General features: G+C 39.3%; 1 protein-coding gene across 1 annotated transcript; it reads left to right on the top strand.

The window, feature by feature from the left end:
• Window positions 1–7,080: 7,080 nt before the first annotated feature.
• On the top strand, window positions 7,081–22,188 carry si:dkey-166k12.1 (solute carrier family 22 member 13). Its single transcript, XM_062990622.1, has 10 exons — window positions 7,081–7,410; window positions 11,654–11,757; window positions 14,112–14,266; window positions 14,633–14,801; window positions 15,489–15,603; window positions 18,499–18,599; window positions 18,987–19,198; window positions 19,997–20,105; window positions 20,520–20,720; window positions 21,979–22,188. Exons 1-10 carry the CDS (start codon window positions 7,081–7,083, stop codon window positions 22,079–22,081), a joined length of 1,599 nt encoding a protein of 532 aa, XP_062846692.1. The 3' UTR covers window positions 22,082–22,188.
• Window positions 22,189–23,886: the final 1,698 nt, after the last annotated feature.

Below are 23,886 nucleotides of genomic sequence, written 5' to 3'. Positions count from 1 at the left end.
TACTAACTTATAAGTTAACTGTTTATTTGGGTTATTTGTTTGACATAGTAATGAAACTGTTATACCTGAGGATGCAGGTCAATGCAGATCCATAAGTGAAAGGCACAAATTCCTGTCATTACAGATTAACCCTCCTGTTATGTTTACGGGTCAAATTGACAAAAAACGAACAGGGATGACAGGAGGGTTAATGTAACACCCCCTCCAGCACGTACAGTCAGTACAGACTGCATTTTTCACCTGCACGAGTCGAGTTCATACACCGACGGGCACTGTGTATGGAGGGCCACACCCCCATCAGCATTATTCCTCAGCCCTGTGCAAGCGCCATCAGTCAGCCGGCAGGGGCCGCAGTCGCACCAGTTATGAGGACCTGATGGCAAAATCGGCTGTTCAGTGCATGTAACTGTAGGATGACCATAATTTGGATTTCAAAAAAGAGGACACTTGGGCCAGAGGGACACCTGCACTAGATGGAGGGTTTGGTTAGGGGGATGGGTTAGATTGGTAATTTCATGTAATTGGTAGCACCATTGCAATGTGTACAAAGTGGCTGTTTATTTAAGCAATAGAACACGATAGGGAGTGTGTTATCGCGAATAACATCATCACAGCCGTGATGTTATTCGCGATAACACACGACCTCAAGTGTTCTATTGCTTTTTTATACAACAGTTAGTTCCGACCGTACAATCTGATTGGTTGAGAAGCCTTCTAACCGTGCTGATATTCGTGATAACAGCACGGCCTTTTCACCCCACAACGGTATTACTCCGCTGACGCGTTGCCAGTAACGACAAGCTGCATGCACACTGTTGTAATATGCCTTTAAGACGTTAAAGGGTTAACCCAGAATACGGAGTTATGCTTGATGCCGTATACGCATGCGTGGGTTCAGTTTAAGGATGCAATAAAACAAAGCTCTACTGAACAGTTTATCTCCTGTATTTCTTTCCAATAATACTTCACACACAAACGTGCACGCAGGCGACACAGCTCCCGATCACGTTTTAAATCCGTGATCTGATGTACAATCTATCGCACTGTATAGGGAACATAACCAATTGTCTAATTCACTATCTAGTGCACTGTGTAGCGAACATAAATCCGTGATTTGATACACATTCTAGTGCACTATGTAGGGAACTTTAATGTGTTTGTAACGCGAACAGTTAGCAGCTTCTAAGAGTTCTGTTATCACCCGTATATCCTCTGGTGCATGCAAGAGGTTTTTTTATTTCTTTTTTTCCCTTCGGAGGTTGTTACCTTTTTCTTGTTGTTGTTCTTACCTCCCTGAAATGAGTTTTTGCAACTTGGGATGTTTGCTTTGTAGTGTTAAACTTTATATTTGTTGTGGAACTACTTTTTGGCGGAAGGTATTGTCAATATTAAAGCATATTTATGATTAAATTTAGGGCTTCTTTGATTTATTTTCTTTCTTTATTTTGTGAAAACTGTTGTATAAAAGCAATAGAACACTCGAGGTCGTGTGTTATCACGAATAACATCACGGCAGATCGCGGATTTATGTTCCCTACATAGTGCACTAGATTGTGTATCAGATCACGGATTTATGTTCCCTACATAGTGCATTAGATTGTGTATCAGATCACGAATTTATGTTCCCTACATAGTGCACTAGATTGTGTATCAGATCGCGGATTTATGTTCCCTACATAGTGCACTAGATAGTGAATTAGACAATTGGTTATGTTCCCTACACAGTGCGCTAGATTGTATATCAGATAACGGATTTAAAACGCGATCAGGGAATAAAGTCTGTGTCGCCTGCGTGCGCGTTTGTGTGCATGAAGCTTGTCGTTACTTGCAACGCGTCAGCGGAGTAATACAGTTGTGGTGTGAAAAGGCCGTGCTGTTATCACGAATATCAGCACGGTTAGAACGCTTCTCAACCAATCAGATTGTAAGGTCGGAACTAACTGTTGTATAATAGCAACTATGCAACAATCTTATTGAACTTCAATAAACAGATACTTTAAAACAAGACAGCTAACAAATGCATTTATGGTCAGATCATCTTTCAATTCAGTGTTTAGCCCTAAACAATAATAATAATAACAAATAAAATAGTCCATCAGAGAAGCTATTTCGACAGAATACAGCGCTATCACAGCGTTGACAATAATCTCTATCTTAGTACGCCCGTTTGAAAATGTTTATGCTGTTTTAGAATCAGGGAAATACTTTTTAACAAGGCAGACGTGCAGTCCATTGATCTGTAGCTGTTGTGATGCTTCGTGGTGTGAAATGCAAAACTCCCTCAGCAGCAGTAACAACATCTTCTGTGTTACCCAGTCTTTACCTGACAAACTCTCTCTCTCTCTCCTTTAGCTGCAGTTTTGTGTTTTGCTGAACTGGCACCTTTATTTAACACTGACATGTACAGGGGTTGGACAATGAAACTGAAACACCTGTCATTTTAGTGTGGGAGGTTTCATGGCTAAATTGGACCAGTCTGGTGGCCAATCTTCATTAATTGCACATTGCACCAGTAAGAGCAGAGTGTGAAGGTTCAATTAGCAGGGTAAGAGCACAGTTTTGCTCAAAATATTGCAATGCACACAACATTATGGGTGACATACCAGAGTTCAAAAGAGGACAAATTGTTGGTGCACGTCTTGCTGGCGCATCTGTGACCAAGACAGCAAGTCTTTGTGATGTATCAAGAGCCACGGTATCCAGGGTAATGTCAGCATACCACCAAGAAGGACAAACCACATCCAACAGGATTAACTGTGGATGCAAGAGGAAGCTGTCTGAAAGGGATGTTCGGGTGCTAACCCGGATTGTATCCAAAAAACATAAAACCACGGCTGCCCAAATCACGGCAGAATTAAATGTGCACCTCAACTCTCCTGTTTCCACCAGAACTGTCCGTCGGGAGCTCCACAGGGTCAATATACACGGCCGGGCTGCTATAGCCAAACCTTTGGTCACTCGTGCCAATGCCAAACGTCGGTTTCAATGGTGCAAGGAGTGCAAATCTTGGGCTGTGGACAATGTGAAACATGTATTGTTCTCTGATGAGTCCACCTTTACTGTTTTCCCCACATCCGGGAGAGTTACGGTGTGGAGAAGCCCCAAAGAAGCGTACCACCCAGACTGTTGCATGCCCAGAGTGAAGCATGGGGGTGGATCAGTGATGGTTTGGGCTGCCATATCATGGCATTCCCTTGGCCCAATACTTGTGCTAGATGGGCGCGTCACTGCCAAGGACTACCGAACCATTCTGGAGGACCATGTGCATCCAATGGTTCAAACATTGTATCCTGAAGGCGGTGCCGTGTATCAGGATGACAATGCACCAATACACACAGCAAGACTGGTGAAAGATTGGTTTGATGAACATGAAAGTGAAGTTGAACATCTCCCATGGCCTGCACAGTCACCAGATCTAAATATTATTGAGCCACTTTGGGGTGTTTTGGAGAAGCGAGTCAGGAAACGTTTTCCTCCACCAGCATCACGTAGTGACCTGGCCACTATCCTGCAAGAAGAATGGCTTAAAATCCCTCTGACCACTGTGCAGGACTTGTATATGTCATTTCCAAGACGAATTGACGCTGTATTGGCCGCAAAAGGAGGCCCTACACCATACTAATAAATTATTGTGGTCTAAAACCAGGTGTTTCAGTTTCATTGTCCAACCCCTGTACATGGCAGCTTTGCAGGTCATGTATTCTGCTTCCCAAGGATCCCAACTGAGACAAAAAATGAGTACATCGAAATGTTGTGGAGGTGAAAAAGTGTCTCACAGTAATAAGTCTAAAGCAATGGAGTGTTGATAAATGTCATTAATGTATATGCCCCTGATAACTTGTGATAGAGAAGAAAGAAAGATTTCTGGAGTGAATTAGTTAAAGTGGTGGAGTACCCAAAGAAGAGAAAGATTTGACTGGAGCTGACTTTAGTCGTCATGTTGGTGAATGGAATAGAGGTGATGAGGAGGTGTTGAGATGTAAGATCAGGAATAAAGAAGGACAAATGGTGGTAGATTTGGAGAAAAAGGAGGAACACAGACTGACATAAAGCAGAGGAAGGTGCACACCTGCAGCAGCAGACTGTGTTAAGTGAAAATGGTTTTCTGAATTACTCCTGAGCTATTGTGGCTATATTTATTGAAGTAGCATGATTGTTTTGTTGATTGACAGTTCTCTCCTGAAGTTTGGCACATAGAGGTGAGCCACAAGACACTGCTTGCAAACACTAATTCTCTGGTGAATCCTCCTTTCATACCCAATCATGATTGCCTCATCTGTAACCAATTAACCTGCTTGTTTTGGAATGCTAAAACTTGATTAATCTAAAAACTTATTTTGCTTTTGTCTTGACTTTTTAACAGTGTGTCAGATTCTAAATGTTTTATTTACAAAATACAAAGAAGTTGATCAGTGGAAATATTTTTTTTCGTCTTTTGTCAGTTAAGTAAAGATTCAAGAAAATTAACAAATCACAAAATTCTACATTTGTTGTCCCAGCTTTTCCGGAAATGGGGTTTGTATTATTTTCTATTTTTTTGCAACATCCTGATGATTTTATTATTACTGATTTATTATGTGATCTTCACATATGCTACTTTGTTTATGTGTTAACACAAAATAAAAAAGACATTGATTTAAAGTAGATACAATAATTGAAGGATAGGAGGAGGGATAGATTTGCGGAGCACAAATTTTACAACAGAAACACTGGGTTATTATAGAATCTTAAATATTTGCAGTTTTTTAAATATACTGTATATATCAACACAGTTATGAGGCATCATTACCTCTTCAGTACTACCCTTCTGTAGTAGTTATAACACAGCTAAATTAAAGTAGCAGAAATTAATTGCTGATCTTATAGTAAGCCATCTTGCTTTTCATACCTACCTTTACTTATACAACTTTACAACAAATACAACTTCCATTTAGACCACATGGAGTATCTTTACATTTACAATTACAAATTTTAATAGTCACATAACTGTGTTTCACATGGTAAAATTGTGATTTGCACCTTGTAAACTCTTTCCTTCTAATCCATTATTTTACTACTTGCAGGTATAGATTTTTGAGGGAAAAACCTAATCTCTAAATCAAATTTCACAGTGATTGATTTTATAGTATAAAATTTCTACAATAAACAGTACAGTGTTTGCCAAACGGCAACATGGTTCCATAAGACCTGATTCCGTTTTCACGTTATGAGTTGTGTTTCCCTTGTGTCTGTCTGGCTTTCCTCAGGTTTCTGCAATATGAAGTCAATAGACTTTAAATTCATACGAATATAAATAAGTGTAATGTCCTGTGGTGTTTTAGAGCCCAGTCTAGGTGTTGTTACGTCTGGTAAAATAGTTAATGAACTGTTAAACAATAAAAATGAATATGATTTGTTGTTATTCTTCAGTGAAAAATTCAGTAATAAACTTTCGTTTAGTTTAAAATTTTGTGGCGTTAACACAGACTAAGCGAGTTAGAAGGAATCATTTTGCTCTTTTAATTAAAGCAATAAGCCACGAGAGACCGTGCGTTACTGTGATTTTTGCACGGGGAATGACGCTAAAACTTCTTTCCCGTGCTAAAATCATAGCAGTAACGCACGGTCTCGAGTGGCTTATTGCTTTTATAAAACGGCGGTCAACATAAAATACAATATAAACACCTCGCTCTACTTGTGATTGACCACAGGCACAATATAGGACAAAATAAACCACAAACTCAACAATGAGCATGTCAGTTCGATTCGTCTAAGTACACATATGGTCCTGATCACTGTTGCATTGCAAACCGTTCTCGTCACATCGGTGGAGCGCGGTAAATAAGCCGGATCGCTACAATATGAACTCAGAAATCAGAAAACATGAAACCTGTTTGGCATGGTTTGAGTCTGAATGAGTTATCACCACTGATCATGGGCGGATCTACCGGGGTGGCATAGGGTGGCAAATGCCCCTGCTGCCACCCCAGTTGGCAGCAACAAATTAAAAGAAAAGTTATGGCCAATTTGCAACGCTGCCACTCTGACACAGTCAAAAACTGTTTGCTTTCCCTCTCATACATCTGCCACTCATCACCTGTGTCTTACCTTAATGCCTTTCCTTTGATAATGCCCCACCTACAGTAGTGTTACCATACTTTTATCTCCTATTATTGAGATAACATTGTATGGTCACTTATTCCTAATATGAACTGTTTCACATGAAACCTTAAATGCAAGACATTGATTGCATGAGATTAAGTTTGTCTGTATGAGTTTGTAAATGGCAGCCCGTGCCCTTTTGTAGTGTGTACATACTATTTCTCATCAAACTGTGATAACTGTGATTAAATTCAGTATAAATACGTCTGCCATATGTTGCCACCCCTCAAAAATTCCTGCCCCCCTCTTGCCACCCCATAAATATTTTTCTAGATCCGCCCCTGCCACTGATTCTAGCGCGGTAAGCATAGTAGCTGCCATTTGATAACTTTGTGGTTGAGCCACATTGCGGCTTCGTACTGTGAAATGTTTCCAAAAAAAGGCTGCTGTTACGGTGATTTATTTGCTGAATTCACCTGTCATTTAGAGCTACGCCTCATGTAAATCCACAGCTTGCAGACTTGCATCTCAAATCGTTTTCAAATTGCTGTTAGAAGAAGAACGACCACGGTAGGCTGTACCAGTGCCTGAATAGAGCTTCTTATATCTTACAAGCTGAAAGCCATTCACACGTTCACTTACAAAGTTTTGGACATTACCACTGCCTTCTGCAGCTGAAAACAAACAGAAGTACTAACAACAGCGGGCTGGGTGGTTTTTGGTTCTTTCTCAGTTTTTACCATGTTTTTGTTTTGAGTGAGGGACAAGACGCCTGTGTGAAGAGGCTGCAATATTCTTCTCAAATCAGCCACACATCTGTCTCTTATCTGCTGATACTAAACAAATGCACGTTGTCTACTTTTGCTTAAGGATGTATGTATCTTTTATGTGAAAGAAATTTATCTTCTTTAGAGAAAACTTGCCATGTTTTATGCTGCTCTCATGCTCAACTCACAGCTCTGTTTTTACTAGAGACCTAACTTTTCAAGTCGTGAAGAAATGGATTTCGAACAGGTTCTGACTGAGATCGGCGGTTTCGGCAGATATCAGAAGATTTTGTACGTGTGGATATGTCTTCCACAGATTTTAATTGCTTTTCACATGATGGCGAGCGTCTTCACGGGCGCCACACCTCCGCATCGTTGTCGAAGCTCGGCTGATGATCACTGGTACTTTAATAACGGTTCGAGTTTAATAACAGGAACATTGAACTACAGCAACAAGGACTCATGCGGCACCCACACCGTCCAGAATGTTAGTGTGAACACGCACTGTCAACATGGCTGGCTGTACAGTTCAGAAACCTTCTCCAACACCACTGTCACTGAGGTAAGTGCAAACACAGCCTAATACTCTGAAAATAAGTAAATAAATACTCTTGTCCTAACTGACCTTTTATTACCACTCTGATTTTAACATAAGATACAATTAAAGTTTAATAACTTTAGAATGTTTGACATATGCACATATAATGTATATGAGCCAGTGAATGAACACCAAGTAACACAATGTAATAGCTATAAAAAATTCTCATAAGAAGTTGCACTTTAATATGCAAGATTTCACAGCAACTGTTTACAGCCTTACGGCCAAATTGTGGGCCATGGTAGCATACAGTGCCATGAAAATGTATTTGCCCTCTTTCTAGATTTTTTCTATTTTTAAATGTGTAAACCATTCTACTCACCCCGGGAATTTAATTCTATTATTCTGGTTGGAGTATACATTCATCCAATGGCACATGCCAGCCTAGCCCAACAACAGCTGGCTGACCAGATTATAGAAGTTGAGCAGCAACACCCAGACTCTCCTATCATCATCATGGGAGATTTTAACCACACCAACCTGAGTGCTGAACTGCCTAAATATAAACAGTTGATCGATTGTCCCACCAGAGAAGATAAGACTCTCGACCACTGCTACAGCACCATCAAGGACGCTTACCAGGCCTCAATTCGTGCCCCACTTGGTAACTCGGACCACTCACTTATTCATCTCATCCCCTCATATAAACAAAAGCTTAAAACCACAAAGCCTGAGAGGAAGTCAGTGAAAATTTGGTCTCATGAAGCCATAGAGAATTTAAAGGAATGTCTGGACTCAACAAACTGGGACTCCTTTAAATCTGCAAATAACAACCTGGACGACTATGCGGATGCAGTCACCTCATACATAAGCTTCTGTGAAGAGACTTGCATCCCATCAAAGACCATCTATGCATATCAGAACAATAAACCCTGGTTCTCAAATAAACTTAGGGAACTGCGCAAAGGAAAAGAGATGGCTTTTAAAAGTGGGGACCGCGATGCTTACAGAAAAGCAAAGAAGACATTAAACAAGGGAATTAAAGCTGCCAAACACAAATACAGGAAAAATCTGGAGCAGAAATTCTCCTCAAATGACTGTTCCTCCATCTGGAAAGGACTTCAATCCATCACAAACTACAAACCCAAACCATCAAACGCAACTGTGGACCCCCTGCTGCCAAACCAGCTCAATGACTTCTATTCGAGATTTGAAACACAAAGGACATCTCCCTCCTCCCCCCTGCCAAGCTTTAGTCTGCTGCCTGTTCACACCTCACCCCCAACACCTGCAACCCCCACCCCACCTCCACCCATCACCTTCACTGAACAGCAGGTCGGCTGTGTTCTCAGGAAACAGAAGATCAGGAAAGCTGCTGGACCTGATGGCATCTCACCTGCTACACTCAGGCATTGTTCTGATCAACTATCTCCCATCCTCACTGATCTTTTTAATCAGTCCCTGAACATGTCTGCTGTTCCTGCATGCTTCAAAACCTCTGTCATCGTTCCAGTTCCAAAAAAGCAGAAGATTTCCTGCCTGAACGACTACAGACCAGTGGCCCTAACATCTGTGGTGATGAAGTGTTTTGAGAGACTGGTACTTCAACAACTTAAAGTTATGACTCATGACATTCAGGATCCTCTCCAGTTTGCATATAGAGCCAACAGGTCTGTAGATGATGCCATTAATTTGGCTCTCTCTTACATCCTGCAACACCTGGACAGCCCTTCTACGTATGCTCGTGTGCTGTTTGTAGATTTTAGTTCTGCTTTTAACAATATCATTCCTGACCTTCTGCTTCAAAAACTGTGGCAGCTCAATGTACCCCCATCTATCTGCTACTGGATCCACAACTTCCCGTCTAACAGGAAACAGTATGTAAAGGTGGGTGACCACATTTCGGATTCTCTCTGCCTCAGCACTGGCGCTCCACAGGGATGTGTGCTCTCTCCTCTGCTCTACTCCCTCTACACCAATGACTGCAGATCTAATGACTCATTTCAAACAACGACGAGTCCACATACCGGGAGGAATTAACACAGCTGGTGTCATGGTGTGGTAAATACAACCTGGAGCTAAACACACAAAAAACGGTGGAGATGATCATTGACTTCAGGAAAAAACCTTCTCCACTGCCTCCGCTGGTCATACACGGCTCCACAGTCAGCAGAGCCGAGTCCTGTAAATTCCTGGGCACGACCATCCAACAGGATCTTAAATGGGACAGGCATGGCACAGCAGTTATGAAGAAGGCCCAGCAGCGCTTGTACTTCCTGGGACAGCTTAAGAAACTTAGACTGCCCCAAGCTCTGCTGGTTCAATTCTACACTGCGATAATCGAGTCCGTCATCACAGCTTCTATCACCGTCTGGTTTGGCTCGGCGTCTCTGCACACCAAACGTAAGCTACAGCGTACAGTGAGATGTGCAGAGAAAATCATCAGCTGTCGTCTTCCCACCCTAGAAGATCTACACTCCTCTAGGATGAAAAAGAGGGCAAGGAAGCTTATGGCAGACTCTTCTCACCCCGGTCACTCATTTTTTCAGAGGTTCTCATCTCAGCGGAGACAGAGAGTGAGAGCATTAAAGACTCGTACAAACCGCCACCTCCACAGCTTCTTTCCCCAGGCAATCAGCTTACTCAACAAGGACTACTCCCACATCCCTCCGTTTTAATAAATGCTCGTGGGTTTCACACAAGCTTCCCGCATTTTAATAGTTAATGCACATATGCACCTTATGTGTAAATAATCTCTATTGCACAATTTTTTATCACTACTATATTGTTTATTTTATTCTATGTATATATATACCATTGTTTATTGTTTATTATACGTTTAGATATAGTGTACCTTTTACTATTTAACTTGTATGTATGTTGACACCTGCACCTAAAGAAATTCCTTGTACATCTGCTACTTGGCGAATAAAAAGATTCTGATTCTGATTCTGATGTGTGTTAAGCTTTTATGTTTTATAGGCTTTGGGCACAAAAACAGTACACAGTATCATCAATTAAATAAAATTCCAGAAGGTTTCTGAAATGTGTCAGTCTAAAAAACCTTTTCTTAGGGTCTAGAACTTCAGCAAACAACAGTATGAGCCATTATCACCAAATGAAGAAAATAGGGCACAAAAAACAGCACACAGTACCATCAATTAAAAGAAATTCCAGAAGGTTTCTGAAATGTGTCAGTCTAAAAAACCTTTCTGAGGGTCTAGAACTTAAGCAAACAACAGTATGAGCCATTATCACCAAATGAAGAAAATAGGGCACAGAAAACAACACACAGTACCATCAATTAAAAGAAATTCCAGAAGGTTTCTAAAATGTGTTAGTCTAAACAACCCTGAGGGTCTAGCACCTCAGTAAACAACAGTATGAGCCATTATCACCAAATGGAGAAGATAGTGGTGAATCTTCCCAGGCCACAATATTAATGAGGCCAGAAACTTGACAGATTTTACAATTCTATTACTGAAAAGAAGCTGGGCAAAATGGTAATCATGTAACAATAAAACACTTGCAAACCAGGAGTAACATAAGTGCTTGTCTAACATTTGGCAAAAAAAAACCCACAGAAACCTTCTGGAATTTTATTTAATTGATTATACTGTGTACTGTTTTTGTGCCCTAAGCCTATAAAACATTGAAGCTTAACATACATTCAAAAATAGAAAAAATCTAAAAGGGGGCCAATACATTTTCATTGCACTGTATGCTACCATGGCCCACAATTTGGCCGTAAGGCTGTAAACCGTTGCTGTGAAATTTTGCATATTAAAGTGCAAGTTCTTATGAGAATTTTTTTATAGCTATTACATTGGTACTTCTGCATTTGGCAAACATAGTTATAATAGTGTTGGGGATGTGTAGGATTTTTTTTTAATTCTAGAAACTGTAAGTAAATCTGCACCATGTGAACGTGCTACATGCTGGGTTGTAGTGCTCAAAAAGTTCACTCAAATACTGTGGAGCCAGGCTATGTAGGGCTTTATAGATTAGTGAAAATATTTTGTAATTAATACAGAATTTAATTAGCAGCCAGTGTAGATATGATAAAACAGGGCTAATATGACCAAACTTTCTAGTTCTAGAAAATGCCAGTTCATCCAAAGGCATTACAAACTCAGTCATTTACTTACTTATACTTTGGTCTAATTAAGAGTAGTTAATCAGTTTTGAGGGTTAATTCTTGTAGATGATGATGGAATGAATCAGTTCTTGAATTAGGTCATCTCTTCCTCTGTTTGTGTGTACTTAGTGGGATCTTGTCTGTGACAGAGCTAGTTTAAACAGCATTGGTTCTTCCGTGTATATGCTGGGATTACTTGTGGGAGCGATTGTTTTTGGAGCCATTGCTGACAGGTGAGTTTCAAGTGTATTTTGCACTGTGAAGACTTAAATACAATAATTGCACCATATATGTAATGTTTACTATAATGTACTTACTAAAGTATTTTCCCTTGCTACCAAAAGGTTGAAATTTGGATACTGAAAATACTGAAAATATTATTAAGAAGTTCTAATATGGCTGCCCAGCTCATTAAACTGTACTATGGTATTATTTCAGAGGGGAACCTCTGAGAGGGCCTCAGATATTCTGGAAGTAACAAAACATTTCTAATTGTATTTTATCTGCTCATAATTTGAAAATCAACATTTAAACAAATACAAACTTTTGTATTTGTTTAAATCTTTTTTGCCTTCTGTTGTTGCTAGAAATAATGCTGTAAGGTGGTCGAGCTATAGATTTTCAGAGGGCCATGCAATAGAAATTTAATGTGAATGCTGAAATTAAATTTTTATTTAAATTGACTGTAAAATTGACCAATCATATTGTCCCTTTAAATGGGTGGGCTTTGTTACTGCTAACGTAATGACAAGTTCTGCCCGCTGTGCCAGGTGCAATAATGCCTGTCTGCAGAGAAGCGTGGGTGTAACTGTGAAGCATTTTGAACTTTTGTGTTGATCATTTAATTTCTAAGGCTAAACATTTGTCTTAATTTTCACTTCTCTATATTCCTAATGAAACAACTTGCATATACAGGGGTTGGACAAAATAACTGAAACACCTGTCATTTTAGTGTGGGAGGTTTCATGGCTAAATTGGACCAGTCTGGTGGCCAATCTTCATTAATTGCACATTGCACCAGTAAGAGCAGAGTGTGAAGGTTCAATTAGCAGGGTAAGAGCACAGTTTTGCTCAAAATATTGCAATGCACACAACATTATGGGTGACATACCAGAGTTCAAAAGAGGACAAATTGTTGGTGCACGTCTTGCTGGCGCATCTGTGACCAAGACAGCAAGTCTTTGTGATGTATCAAGAGCCACGGTATCCAGGGTAATGTCAGCATACCACCAAGAAGGACAAACCACATCCAACAGGATTAACTGTGGACGCAAGAGGAAGCTGTCTGAAAGGGATGTTCGGGTGCTAACCCGGATTGTATCCAAAAAACATAAAACCACGGCTGCCCAAATCACGGCAGAATTAAATGTGCACCTCAACTCTCCTGTTTCCACCAGAACTGTCCGTCGGGAGCTCCACAGGGTCAATATACACGGCCGGACTGCTATAGCCAAACCTTTGGTCACTCGTGCCAATGCCAAACGTCGGTTTCAATGGTGCAAGGAGCGCAAATCTTGGGCTGTGGACAATGTGAAACATGTATTGTTCTCTGATGAGTCCACCTTTACTGTTTTCCCCACATCCGGGAGAGTTACGGTGTGGAGAAACCCCAAAGAAGCGTACCACCCAGACTGTTGCATGCCCAGAGTGAAGCATGGGGGTGGATCAGTGATGGTTTGGGCTGCCATATCATGGCATTCCCTTGGCCCAATACTTGTGCTAGATGGGCGCGTCACTGCCAAGGACTACCGAACCATTCTGGAGGACCATGTGCATCCAATGGCGGTGCCGTGTATCAGGATGACAATGCACCAATACACACAGCAAGACTGGTGAAAGATTGGTTTGATGAACATGAAAGTGAAGTTGAACATCTCCCATGGCCTGCACAGTCACCAGATCTAAATATTATTGAGCCACTTTGGGGTGTTTTGGAGAAGCGAGTCAGGAAACGTTTTCCTCCACCAGCATCACGTAGTGACCTGGCCACTATCCTGCAAGAAGAATGGCTTAAAATCCCTCTGACCACTGTGCAGGACTTGTATATGTCATTTCCAAGACGAATTGACGCTGTATTGGCCGCAAAAGGAGGCCCTACACCATACTAATAAATTATTGTGGTCTAAAACCAGGTGTTTCAGTTATTTTGTCCAACCCCTGTACATTTTCATTGTGAAGAACACAAGTTACAGTAAGCTTTTTTATTTCTTTTCTTTATATTTTGGTGCTGCAATTTATTGCATTTATTTACTGCAGTTTATGCTTATTTATTGCAAGCACAATGGTTAGTATGTAATTGTGATTTGTTTGATATAAAAATACTGATTTGTAGTATAGTCTTGTAATATTACAAAGTATTATTACTATAACATCAGAATGTACTGTAACATAAAATAAGCTGAAATTATTACATCGTTTAAAAGTAGGCAAGCTTTTATGATAGTCTCTGAGAGGGTTAGATGACGTTTAATAGTCACAGTTTGCTACCGTAAGAATCACATTGTCTCGTTTGAGGTATTAATACCTGTAAAAATCTATAAACCACAAACTCTCAAATTTAATACATTTTTGTTATTTATTTCTTCAGGTATGGAAGGAGGTTTGCCCTGCTCATGTCCCTTGCCTTTCAGACTGTGTTTGGAGTAGCTGCTGCATTTTCTCCAAACTACCCACTGTATGTGACTCTACGCTTCATCATAGGAACCACCATCTCAGGTGCCATCATTAACGCATTTGTTTTGGGTGAGTCACAGTAGTTCAAGACATTCCATTCGGTTCATTAGTCACTATACCTGGTCGCTTAATTTAGCTACTAACACCCCTTCTAATTACTGACAACCTTAATGATTTTTTTAGCAATCCAGCAGGAGAATAAATTAGTTTAATGAGCCAAAATTTTATTACCACACTCCTTATATGCTGTTAAAACAGCTCTGACCCACCGAGTCATTGACTTTACAAGAACTCTAAAGGTGTCCTGTGGTATCAGGTACCAGAACGTCACCAGCAGGTCTCTGAAATTGTGAAGTAAATCCTATAATGCATAATGGTCATAATATTTTGGCCTATCAGTGCCTTTCACAGTCCCATCCTCCTGTCACTCTAAAGGTACAGAATGGACCTCTACAAATAAACGTATGCTGGCTGGAATTATTACCGATTACTTTTTTGGGTTTGGATATATGCTGCTGGCTGGTGTGGCTTATCTCATTCGAGACTGGAGAAAATTGCAGCTTGCCATCTCAGCACCTGGTTTTCTCCTTATTTTCTATATTTGGTAAGAATACACACACACGCATACACACACTATACATATATACATGTACATACATATACATATGTACACACACAACATTGATTTTATTAAAAAACAATAGTTGTCATAAAATAATAACAATACCTGATGCTTAGTAGTTTTAGGAAAGTAACAAGAACTGTGGTACATTGGGTAGTAAACGCAAAGTAAAAAAATTACCAGAGATAAACAAGAGATTTGAAAGTTTGTCTGGAGGGTAAGCCACTTTTGACCAGAATTCATATTCTTAATGTCCTTTGGCATCAATAAAACTTGGCGGTTCATTGCTTGACTGCAAGTATGCCTTGCTGCCTAGGAAATACTTTGGCCAAAATTATTTGACCAGTATTAAAGTCACTCAGCTAATTATCATGCCCATAACTGCTTGAACATGTGTACCATGAGTGACTACCAACCATCATTTTAACATTTAATATATCCCTGACTTGACATGTTACAAAGTAGGCATTGCCATGCCTACTTTTGGCGAGTGGTCCTAATGCTGATTGGTGTATATGGGAGACATACAGAAAAATTCCAATAATAGGCATTAATCTGGCCGGACTTAATGACATGCCAGATCCTGAAAGGAAGTACTTTATATGCATGGCATCTTAAATCTCTTCTTTTGTCTGTCTATCCCCTTCTTCCTACTTTCTCATACTTTAGGGTTCTTCCTAATTCAGCTCGTTGGCTGTTGGTAAGCAACAGAAAAGAGGAAGCTCTTGTTCTCCTGCGTAAAGCAGCTATGGTCAATGGTCGTTCCTTCCCAACTACAATACAGGTTAAGTCATTGCTTTTGTTTGCTCTTTTTCTCAGTGGGAAATGCTCGGCACTCATAGAACCACCCTTTTAACTTAGTAGCTCCCTGACATCCCCATGGCAGCACACCCCACCCCCTTTAATCAATCAACCAATGAGGCAGTAATTTTTCATGAGTTACCTTGTGCTGCAAGCAAAAAAAAATCTAAAAGCCAACAGTGTTCTCTTATAAAAGACTGTCAACCTGTAAATGACTAGAAGAAGATTAACACAGTGTACATAAAAAGTTATAGTCTACAACATTGTATTTGAATTTTTTTCATGGGCTGTTGGAAAAAAACACAAGTAAAAATCTAAAATGCAAAAAGTATGTGTGAATTTAAAGGGCACTACTCTCAAGCCCCTAATTAAAAAATCACATTAAAGTGTCCCTGTTATAAAGTGACAAATATTTTGGGCAAAATGTAAAAGTTTCAATTTTATTACCTACATCGATCAGGTATAACATTATGACCACCTTCCTAATATTGTGTTGGTCCCTTTTTGCTGCCAAAACAGCCCTGACCTGTCGAGGCATGGACTCCATTAGACCCCTGAAGGTGTGCCGTGGTATCTGGCACCAAGATGTTAGCAGCAGATCCTTTAAATCCTGTAAGTTGTGAGGTGGGGCCTCCATGGATCGGACTTGTGTGTCCAGCACATCCCACAGATGCTCGATTGGATTGAGATCTGGGGAATTTGGAGGCCAAGTCAACACCTTAAACTTGTTGTTGTGCTCCTTAAACCATTCCTGAACCATTTTTGCTTTGTGGCAGGGCGCATTATCCTGCTGAAAGAGGCCACGACCATCAGGGAATACCGTTTCCATGAAAGAGTGTACATGGTCTGCAACAATGCTTAGGTAGGTGGTACTTGTCAAAGTAACATTCACATGGATGGCAGGACCCAAGGTTTCCCAGCGGAACATTGCCCAAAGCATCACACTGCCTCCGCTGGCTTGCCTTCTTCCTATAGTGCATCCTGGTGCCATGTGTTCTCCAGGTAAGCGACATGCATCAATGAGCCTTTCCTTCCTTGGACCGCTTTTGATAGATACTGACCACTGCAGACCGGGAACACCCCACAAGAGCTGCATTTTTCCTGCTTCTAACGCATCAACTTTGAGGATAAACTGTTCACTTGCTGCCTAATATATCCCACCCACTAACAGGTGCCGTGATGAAGAGATAATCAGTGTTATTCACTTTACTTCTCAGTGGTCATAATGTTATGCCTGGTTGGTGTATTTTACAGTATTAATAAATACATATTATAAAACGGATAGTTCCGGTCCTAAAATCTGATTGGCTGAGCCGCGTTCGAAGCCGTTGTAAAATCCCCGATAAACGCACACCTATGACCACCTTACATCATTTCATATTAATACGCCACTGAATAGAAAAAATTAATGTTATTTTCGCCCTCATGTTGCCTAGCAACACTGTTAATCGAACTATTTTGCGTCGCGGAAGAATGCTTTATTGTAAGTTTATACACAATAAATACATTTATGAATTAAACATTGTTGTATTTATTGTATTTTATGTTGACCGCCGTTTTATAAAAGCAATAAGCCACTCGAGACCGTACATTACTGTTATGATTTTAGCACGGGGAAAGAAGTTTTAGGCACTCCGCTTCGCATCGTGCCAAAAACGTCATCCCCGTTCTAAAATCACAGTAATGCACGGCCTCTCGTGGCTTATTGCTTTAGTTTAATACAGATGTGTACAATTCAAATCTTGTGTAAAAAGACTAATTTCTGGCCTAAGATTACTGCTAGTACAGATTTAGCTATGCAGTGTACTTTTCTCTATTATTTTATAGATACCAGAATACCAAAAGTTACTATGAGGGTTCTTTAAAAAGTTAATTATTATTAAGAATTTTAAAAACAAATGACATCACTTTTCTACATAGTCACCTTCCGATGCATTTTTCCCAGCATCGTACCACCTTTTTAATGCCATCAGCAAAAAATGTTTTTGGTTGAGCGTGTAGCCACTGATGCACTGCTGCTTTAAGATAGTTTAGTTGAGATGGATCTTGTGACTGTTTTTAGTTAGGTAAATGTAAAAAATACAGGCCATAAAAATTTATTTTTTTCTTATATGTTTATGCACATTAATTTTAGTTTCCTGCCTTTATTTAAGAACACTGCATTGCAGGGCTAATTATAGCTGCCATTACTTGGGCATAATAAATAAATGGTTTCTTTTAATGTCCTAGCCTGTCTTATAATTTTTTAATTTTTTCATAAGGATTTTAATGTCATGTTTTACACACTTTGGTTACATTCATGACAGAAATGGTAGTTACTGCTTACACAAGATTCATCAGTTTACCAGTTTAATGTCAAACACAGTCATGGACAATTTTGTATCTCCAGTTCACCTCACCTGCATGTCTGTGGACTGTGGGAGGAAACCGGGGCTCCCTGAGGAAACCCATGCAGATATGGGGAGAACATGCAAACTCCACACAGAAAGGACCCAGGCCACTCCACCTGGGAATCAAACCCAGGACCTTTTTGCTGTGAGGCGACAATGCGACCCATTGAGCCACCAGGCCGCCCGCCTGTTTCATATAATCATAAAATTGGAGCTTTCGAAGCCCCCTAACACAATGTCTTGACTCTCTAGTTAATACCCATTACTTAATTATCAAATTTATCATGCATTAAGGCAAGTCTGTGTAGTCTGACAGGCAATTTTCATGACACTTAACTGAAGGTTATAATTTTCTGTAACTTGTTAGCACCAATAGCTGTGTAGCTTTAGTATATAATAATTTAAAATCTTAACTTTTGTTTAATTGAGTTGATAAAGGATAGTGATAGGAGGACTGATTTATCTTCTATATGCTGTTGTTGTTGCAGTTAGACAAGCATGAGGCCACGCAACTGCATCAATACTCTGTTGTAGATCTTGTGCGTACTCCCCAGATGAGGAAACGATCTCTTATTCTCTGCTATGTCTGGTGAGCATGCTCTGTGATTAATAGTGCCTTTTCTTGTGGCCTATGTTGGGATTTAATGCACTTCATGTCGTTTACCCTGATTTAACCCACCTCATTCAACCCATCATGTAATTAACATAATATTTTAAAATATGTAATATTATTGTAAGGTATTATGCTAATCTGACCTATTAAATGATTTTGACCCTGAATGTAATTATTCGAGATTGTACTGATTGAACTCATGTAATTAACACTGATGCATAATAAGAACACAAATGTGCATTGTTTGCAAGTCTTAAACGGAGTTGTACTGAACTCTTAAGAGAAAATGTCTGTATGTATAACCGAGTTGTAAAACTATTACTTTTATCCTCTGTTATTTTACATTTTTGTTTCTCTTTGCAGGTTTGTTAATGTGTTAGTGTACTATGGTTTATCTCTGGGTGTATCGGACCTGGGCACAGACCTTTACATGACACAGTTTTTGTTTGGATTGGTGGAGGTCCCTGCCAGGACCCTGGCTTTGTTTGTCCTTCCTTGCAGCCGGCGGCTCCCACAAAGTGCGTTTCTCGCCATAGGAGGCACCGCCTGCCTGCTTATGCTCGCTGTACCAGCAGGTGACTATGAACCGAATCATTAACTACCTCTCTTCAAATCTTATATGACAGATAATCTGATATTTCCAGTAAGTAGTATTCACACTGGAAGTAAAACAAAGTTAGCTTAATTTATTTATTTAATTATTCATATCTTTATTTAGACATGATAATCCATTTTAATCAACCAAACATTTGAAGTCATAAAAGTATACATACAGTACACAGTTTTCTTTTCAGTTAAATAGTACAGATTGTGTAAAGGTGAAAATAAATCTAAAATTATTCATCTTGGACTGATTTTTTAACATTATAAAACCTGGATGTAAAAAACTTTTTATATCCACTTTAAATAAAATAGGCCTTACCAGAAACCTAAAAGATTGTACAGGAAACTGTGCCTCGTTCTAGTGCTAAATAAAATCTTGAAAAGCTGTATATCAGTCTACAAATAGAGAATCTTAGAAAAGTTTGATCTTTGCAAAATTTGAAACTTTTCTCTTGGTTAGGATTAACTGGGAAGGGTGAGTGTGAGCACATGTTTACAATCTCTCTTTTTTATCAGAGGATGCAGGGTTAGTTATGCACTCTTAAACTCTTTGCCAGAGATGGCTACAGCATCGTCCAGTCAGACATGGCAAATGCTGTACAGCAGCACACATGGCAGGTGGGAGCAAGTTTGGATAGACATGAGCTATGCGGCTTTACTAGTGTAATATTTTCTCCATATTCCACACCACTGCCTTTTTTCTTGTTATTTGCGATTTCTTTGCCTGTTTGTCCTTTGTGTGATCTTGTCTTTTCTCTCCTTCGTCTCAGATTATCCTACTGTACATACTTCTCTTGCTATGATTGGAAAATTTGGAATCACAGCTTCTTTTGTCATCATCTATATTTACTCAGCTGAGATCTTTCCAACTGTGCTTAGGTATTTGTTTACATGAAATACCAAAAAATTAAGTTTTGAGATCCATGTCGTCCAACAGCAAATCACATGCAATATTAAAAAATCTTGTGTAAACCACATGCATGTACACCATATTAAAAAAATTGCTGTTGGCTGTGTACTAACATTTTGTAAATAAAACTGCAGTCACTCTGGACTCTGGAAAGAGTCTGCAAAATATGAAAATGCAAATTAAAGCTCTAATAATAAAATGCCTTTTGTGTATGCCAATGATGTCATCTTTTGTTTACACTAGTGAGCGACAGCATGATAAATCATCAGTTTTTAATATAAAGGCATGACACAAAGTCTTGATATAAGTAATAAAATAAACTGGTATAATAATCTTTAATACATTTTAAATATTGTAATTTAACAGTTGTATTTCCTTTACAGGCAGACAGGAATTGGAGTGTCATCTGTGTTTGCACGAATAGGTGGGGTTTTAGCTCCCCTAATAAATTTGCTTGGAAAAAGTCATCCAGTTGTACCTGTGGTTATATTTGCCTCTGCACCTTTGCTGGGAGCAGTTCTCACATTGGCTCTTCCAGAGACAGTCAACAAACCACTACCTGATACCATCCATGATGCAGAGAGGTAGACACATGCATGCAAAACCATTTACTAAATTAAGGGTTTTGTGAGTCAAATGAAATTACAAAGACAAAGTTCAACTTGTAACTAGCTTAATCGCTACTGTAACTTCAATTTGCTGTATGAACTTGCAGGTTGAAGACCTTTGTGCAAAAAAATTTATGATTAATAACTTATGAAATACATTTGTATAACATCAGTCATAATGTGAATTAGTACTTTTCTTCATCCAATTCAGAGGTGTCCAACTAAAGCCTATTTTTCTCTTGTCGCTGCTGCCACTACCATAACATACTATGGCAGTATTCAAAAACAGATATACACATATCATATGAACATATGATATACAGTATACGATTGTACACTGCCTGGCCAAAAAAAAGGTCACCACTTGGATTTAACTAAGCAAATAGGTAAGAGCCTCCCATTGGATAATTACTGCATGGGTAATTATGTTTCAGCTGGCAACAAGTTATTTAACCCTAACTGATGCAGTGAGTAGCTTCTCATTTGTTAAACAACCGAAAGACACATCCTGTGGTCTTGAAAAAGATGTAAATCTGTTTCAGAAGGGTCAAATTATTGGCATGCATCAAGCAGAGAAAACATCTAAGGAGATTGCTGAAACTACTAAAATCGGGTTATGAACTGTCCAACGTGTTATTAAAAAGTGGAAGCACTGTGGGGAAACATCATCTTTGAGGAAGGAATGTGGTCGGAAAACAATCTTGAATGATCGTGATCGGCGACCACTTAAACGTTTGGTGAAATCAAATTGTAGAAAAACTACAGTAGAACTCAGGGAAATGTTTAATAGTGAAAGTTAGAGCATTTCCACACACACAATGCGAAGGGAACTCAAGGGATTGGGACTAAACAGCTGTGTAGCCTTAAGAAAACCACTTGTCAGTGAGGCTAACCGGCAAAAACGGCTTCAATTTGCTAGGGAGCATAAAGATTGGACTCTTTGGGATGTGCTGGAGAAGACTTTGCGCAGTGGTCCAAATCTCCCATCATCAATACAAGATCTTGGGGAAAAATTAATGCAACTCTGGACAGAAATAAATGTTGTGACATTGCAGAAGCTTGTGGAAATGATGCCACAGCGAATGCGTGCCGTAATCAAAGCTAAAGGTGGTCCAACTAAATATTAGAGTGTGTGACCTTTTTTTTGTCCAGGCAGTGTATATGATTGGGGGTAACAAATTATCTGTTTTAGTGTGTAGTAAAATATTTAAAGCTTATTCTTGTTTTTCTGCAGGTTTACAGATCCAAAACATAAGAAAAGTTTCTCTGAGAATTCTGTCCACTCTCCAAGCAGCACAGAAGTCCAGGAATTACAATGTCCTTCCAACAATTTATAATAGACACACTTGATTTCATCTATAAATAAAAACACAACCCAGCAACCCCCAGTCTTTTTTCTTGTCAGTTTGCTGGTCTGAATAACTCGCCCATGGATGAAGTGTCTTCAGGTTTTGGATCAATGGCAGCTTTTAAATATTTGGCATTTGTATGAACATTTTTTTTAAAATGTGTTTTTAACTAGTTTAACAGTTTTTAAGTCCTCATAGTGAAAAAGTTGAGTTAAAAGTAGCCATTAGAGGAACGGATTAAACCATGGATCATTATGGCTGTGAGTGAACAGCTTTTTTAATGTATGTATATTTATAATCTATGCAACAAGTACAGTATACACAAGGTGCCTTAATTATTAGAAATGAATCTTTTTGCATGTACACTGCTCAGGTGATACATTAGAACTATCTTTCAAATATGTGCAAGGGGTTTACAGTATTAAATGCTGGGCTGATGTTAGTTAATTGTAGTACACATGGTGATCCGGCTTTCCTTGATCAGATTGGGGGTTTCACAAGTGGCAGCGGATTCACAATCAGCAATTGGAACTGACTAGAATTGACTATAAATAAAGGAACATGTAAGAAAAAAAGACTTGACTGGCCTGCAGAGTCCTGACCTCAAAGCAATCAAACATCTTTATGTACTGAAATGTGGACATTATTAATCCATGTCAGTTCCAGACCTTTTGAATGTTCATATGGCAAAATCGAAGTGAGTCATGTTCCAAAAGCTAGTGAAATGCCTTTTCAGAAAATTAAAGGACATCATGGCATCGAAACAGATGGTTTTAAAATGAGATATTTAGCAGGTTTGATTTAATGTTCAGGTCTTCACAATTTTAATTTTGTAGTGTATGCTAGTGAAAGTAAATATCAATTGTCTATAGATTATTATCCACGGATTATAATGTATTAATATCACAGGAAAATAAAACTTTTCAAAAGTGCTGATGTGTTTCTGTATTGATTTGGGTTGCAGCTGTAGTTGCTGAGCATAAGGCCTTGAAAGTCGATTATTAACCACTTCAACAGTAATGTTCAGGCAGGTATGTGAGTAAATAAAGGACCAAGAGATCACACTACAGAGCAAGTTAAAAACAGGTATTTTTGACTCTCGTCCTATCATTAAATGAATGCGAAGTACACAAGAAGCCATAAGCATTTAAAAAACACCAACTGAAAACTAAGTGGTACTCTACATATACGTGTACAGATTGTTTTAGACATGAAATTTGGCCAGAAAAATACACACCAGTAGCCTACTGGGGGTCATCTTGTAGCTATGCATCTGGCTATGCAAATACCGGTCCTGCTGCTGGGTTGAAGCCTTTCTACAGCCCTGGCCATCTCACCTTGTGGTAGGCCCATGTCTTGGTATTTCCTTCATACTCTTGATATGGTTTTGGGAGACACATCACACATATGGATGTGCCATCCTGAAGAAACTGGATTACTTGTGCAACCTGAATGGGATGCAGGTACTACCTTATGCTACCAGTAGTGACAAGGACACTAGCAAACTGCAAAACTAGAGAAGAAGCAGCCAGGAAGAAAAAGGAGAGGGTAATTGTCTGTGGCTACCACTTACAAAAACATTCCTTTTGGGGGTTGCACATGTTCCTCTCCAGTGCACCTGTTTTCACTTTAATGTGCACTAAAGCAGTGGACAGATTAATATCCCTAAAGTTTATCTGAACTGATGTTAAACTATGATAATTGAGTGTTCACTTATTTTTGTGAGCTGTGTAGTTAGGTATTGGCAAATATTATTGGTTAGGGATAAAAATAGATTTGACAAGATTTCACTG

This window comes from Trichomycterus rosablanca, chromosome 2 (assembly GCF_030014385.1).
Source record: "Trichomycterus rosablanca isolate fTriRos1 chromosome 2, fTriRos1.hap1, whole genome shotgun sequence".
In the NCBI taxonomy this organism is placed as follows: Eukaryota; Metazoa; Chordata; class Actinopteri; order Siluriformes; family Trichomycteridae; genus Trichomycterus; species Trichomycterus rosablanca.
The sequence above is the reverse complement of the archived record's forward strand: the minus strand, read 5'-3'. Positions and strand labels throughout refer to the sequence as shown.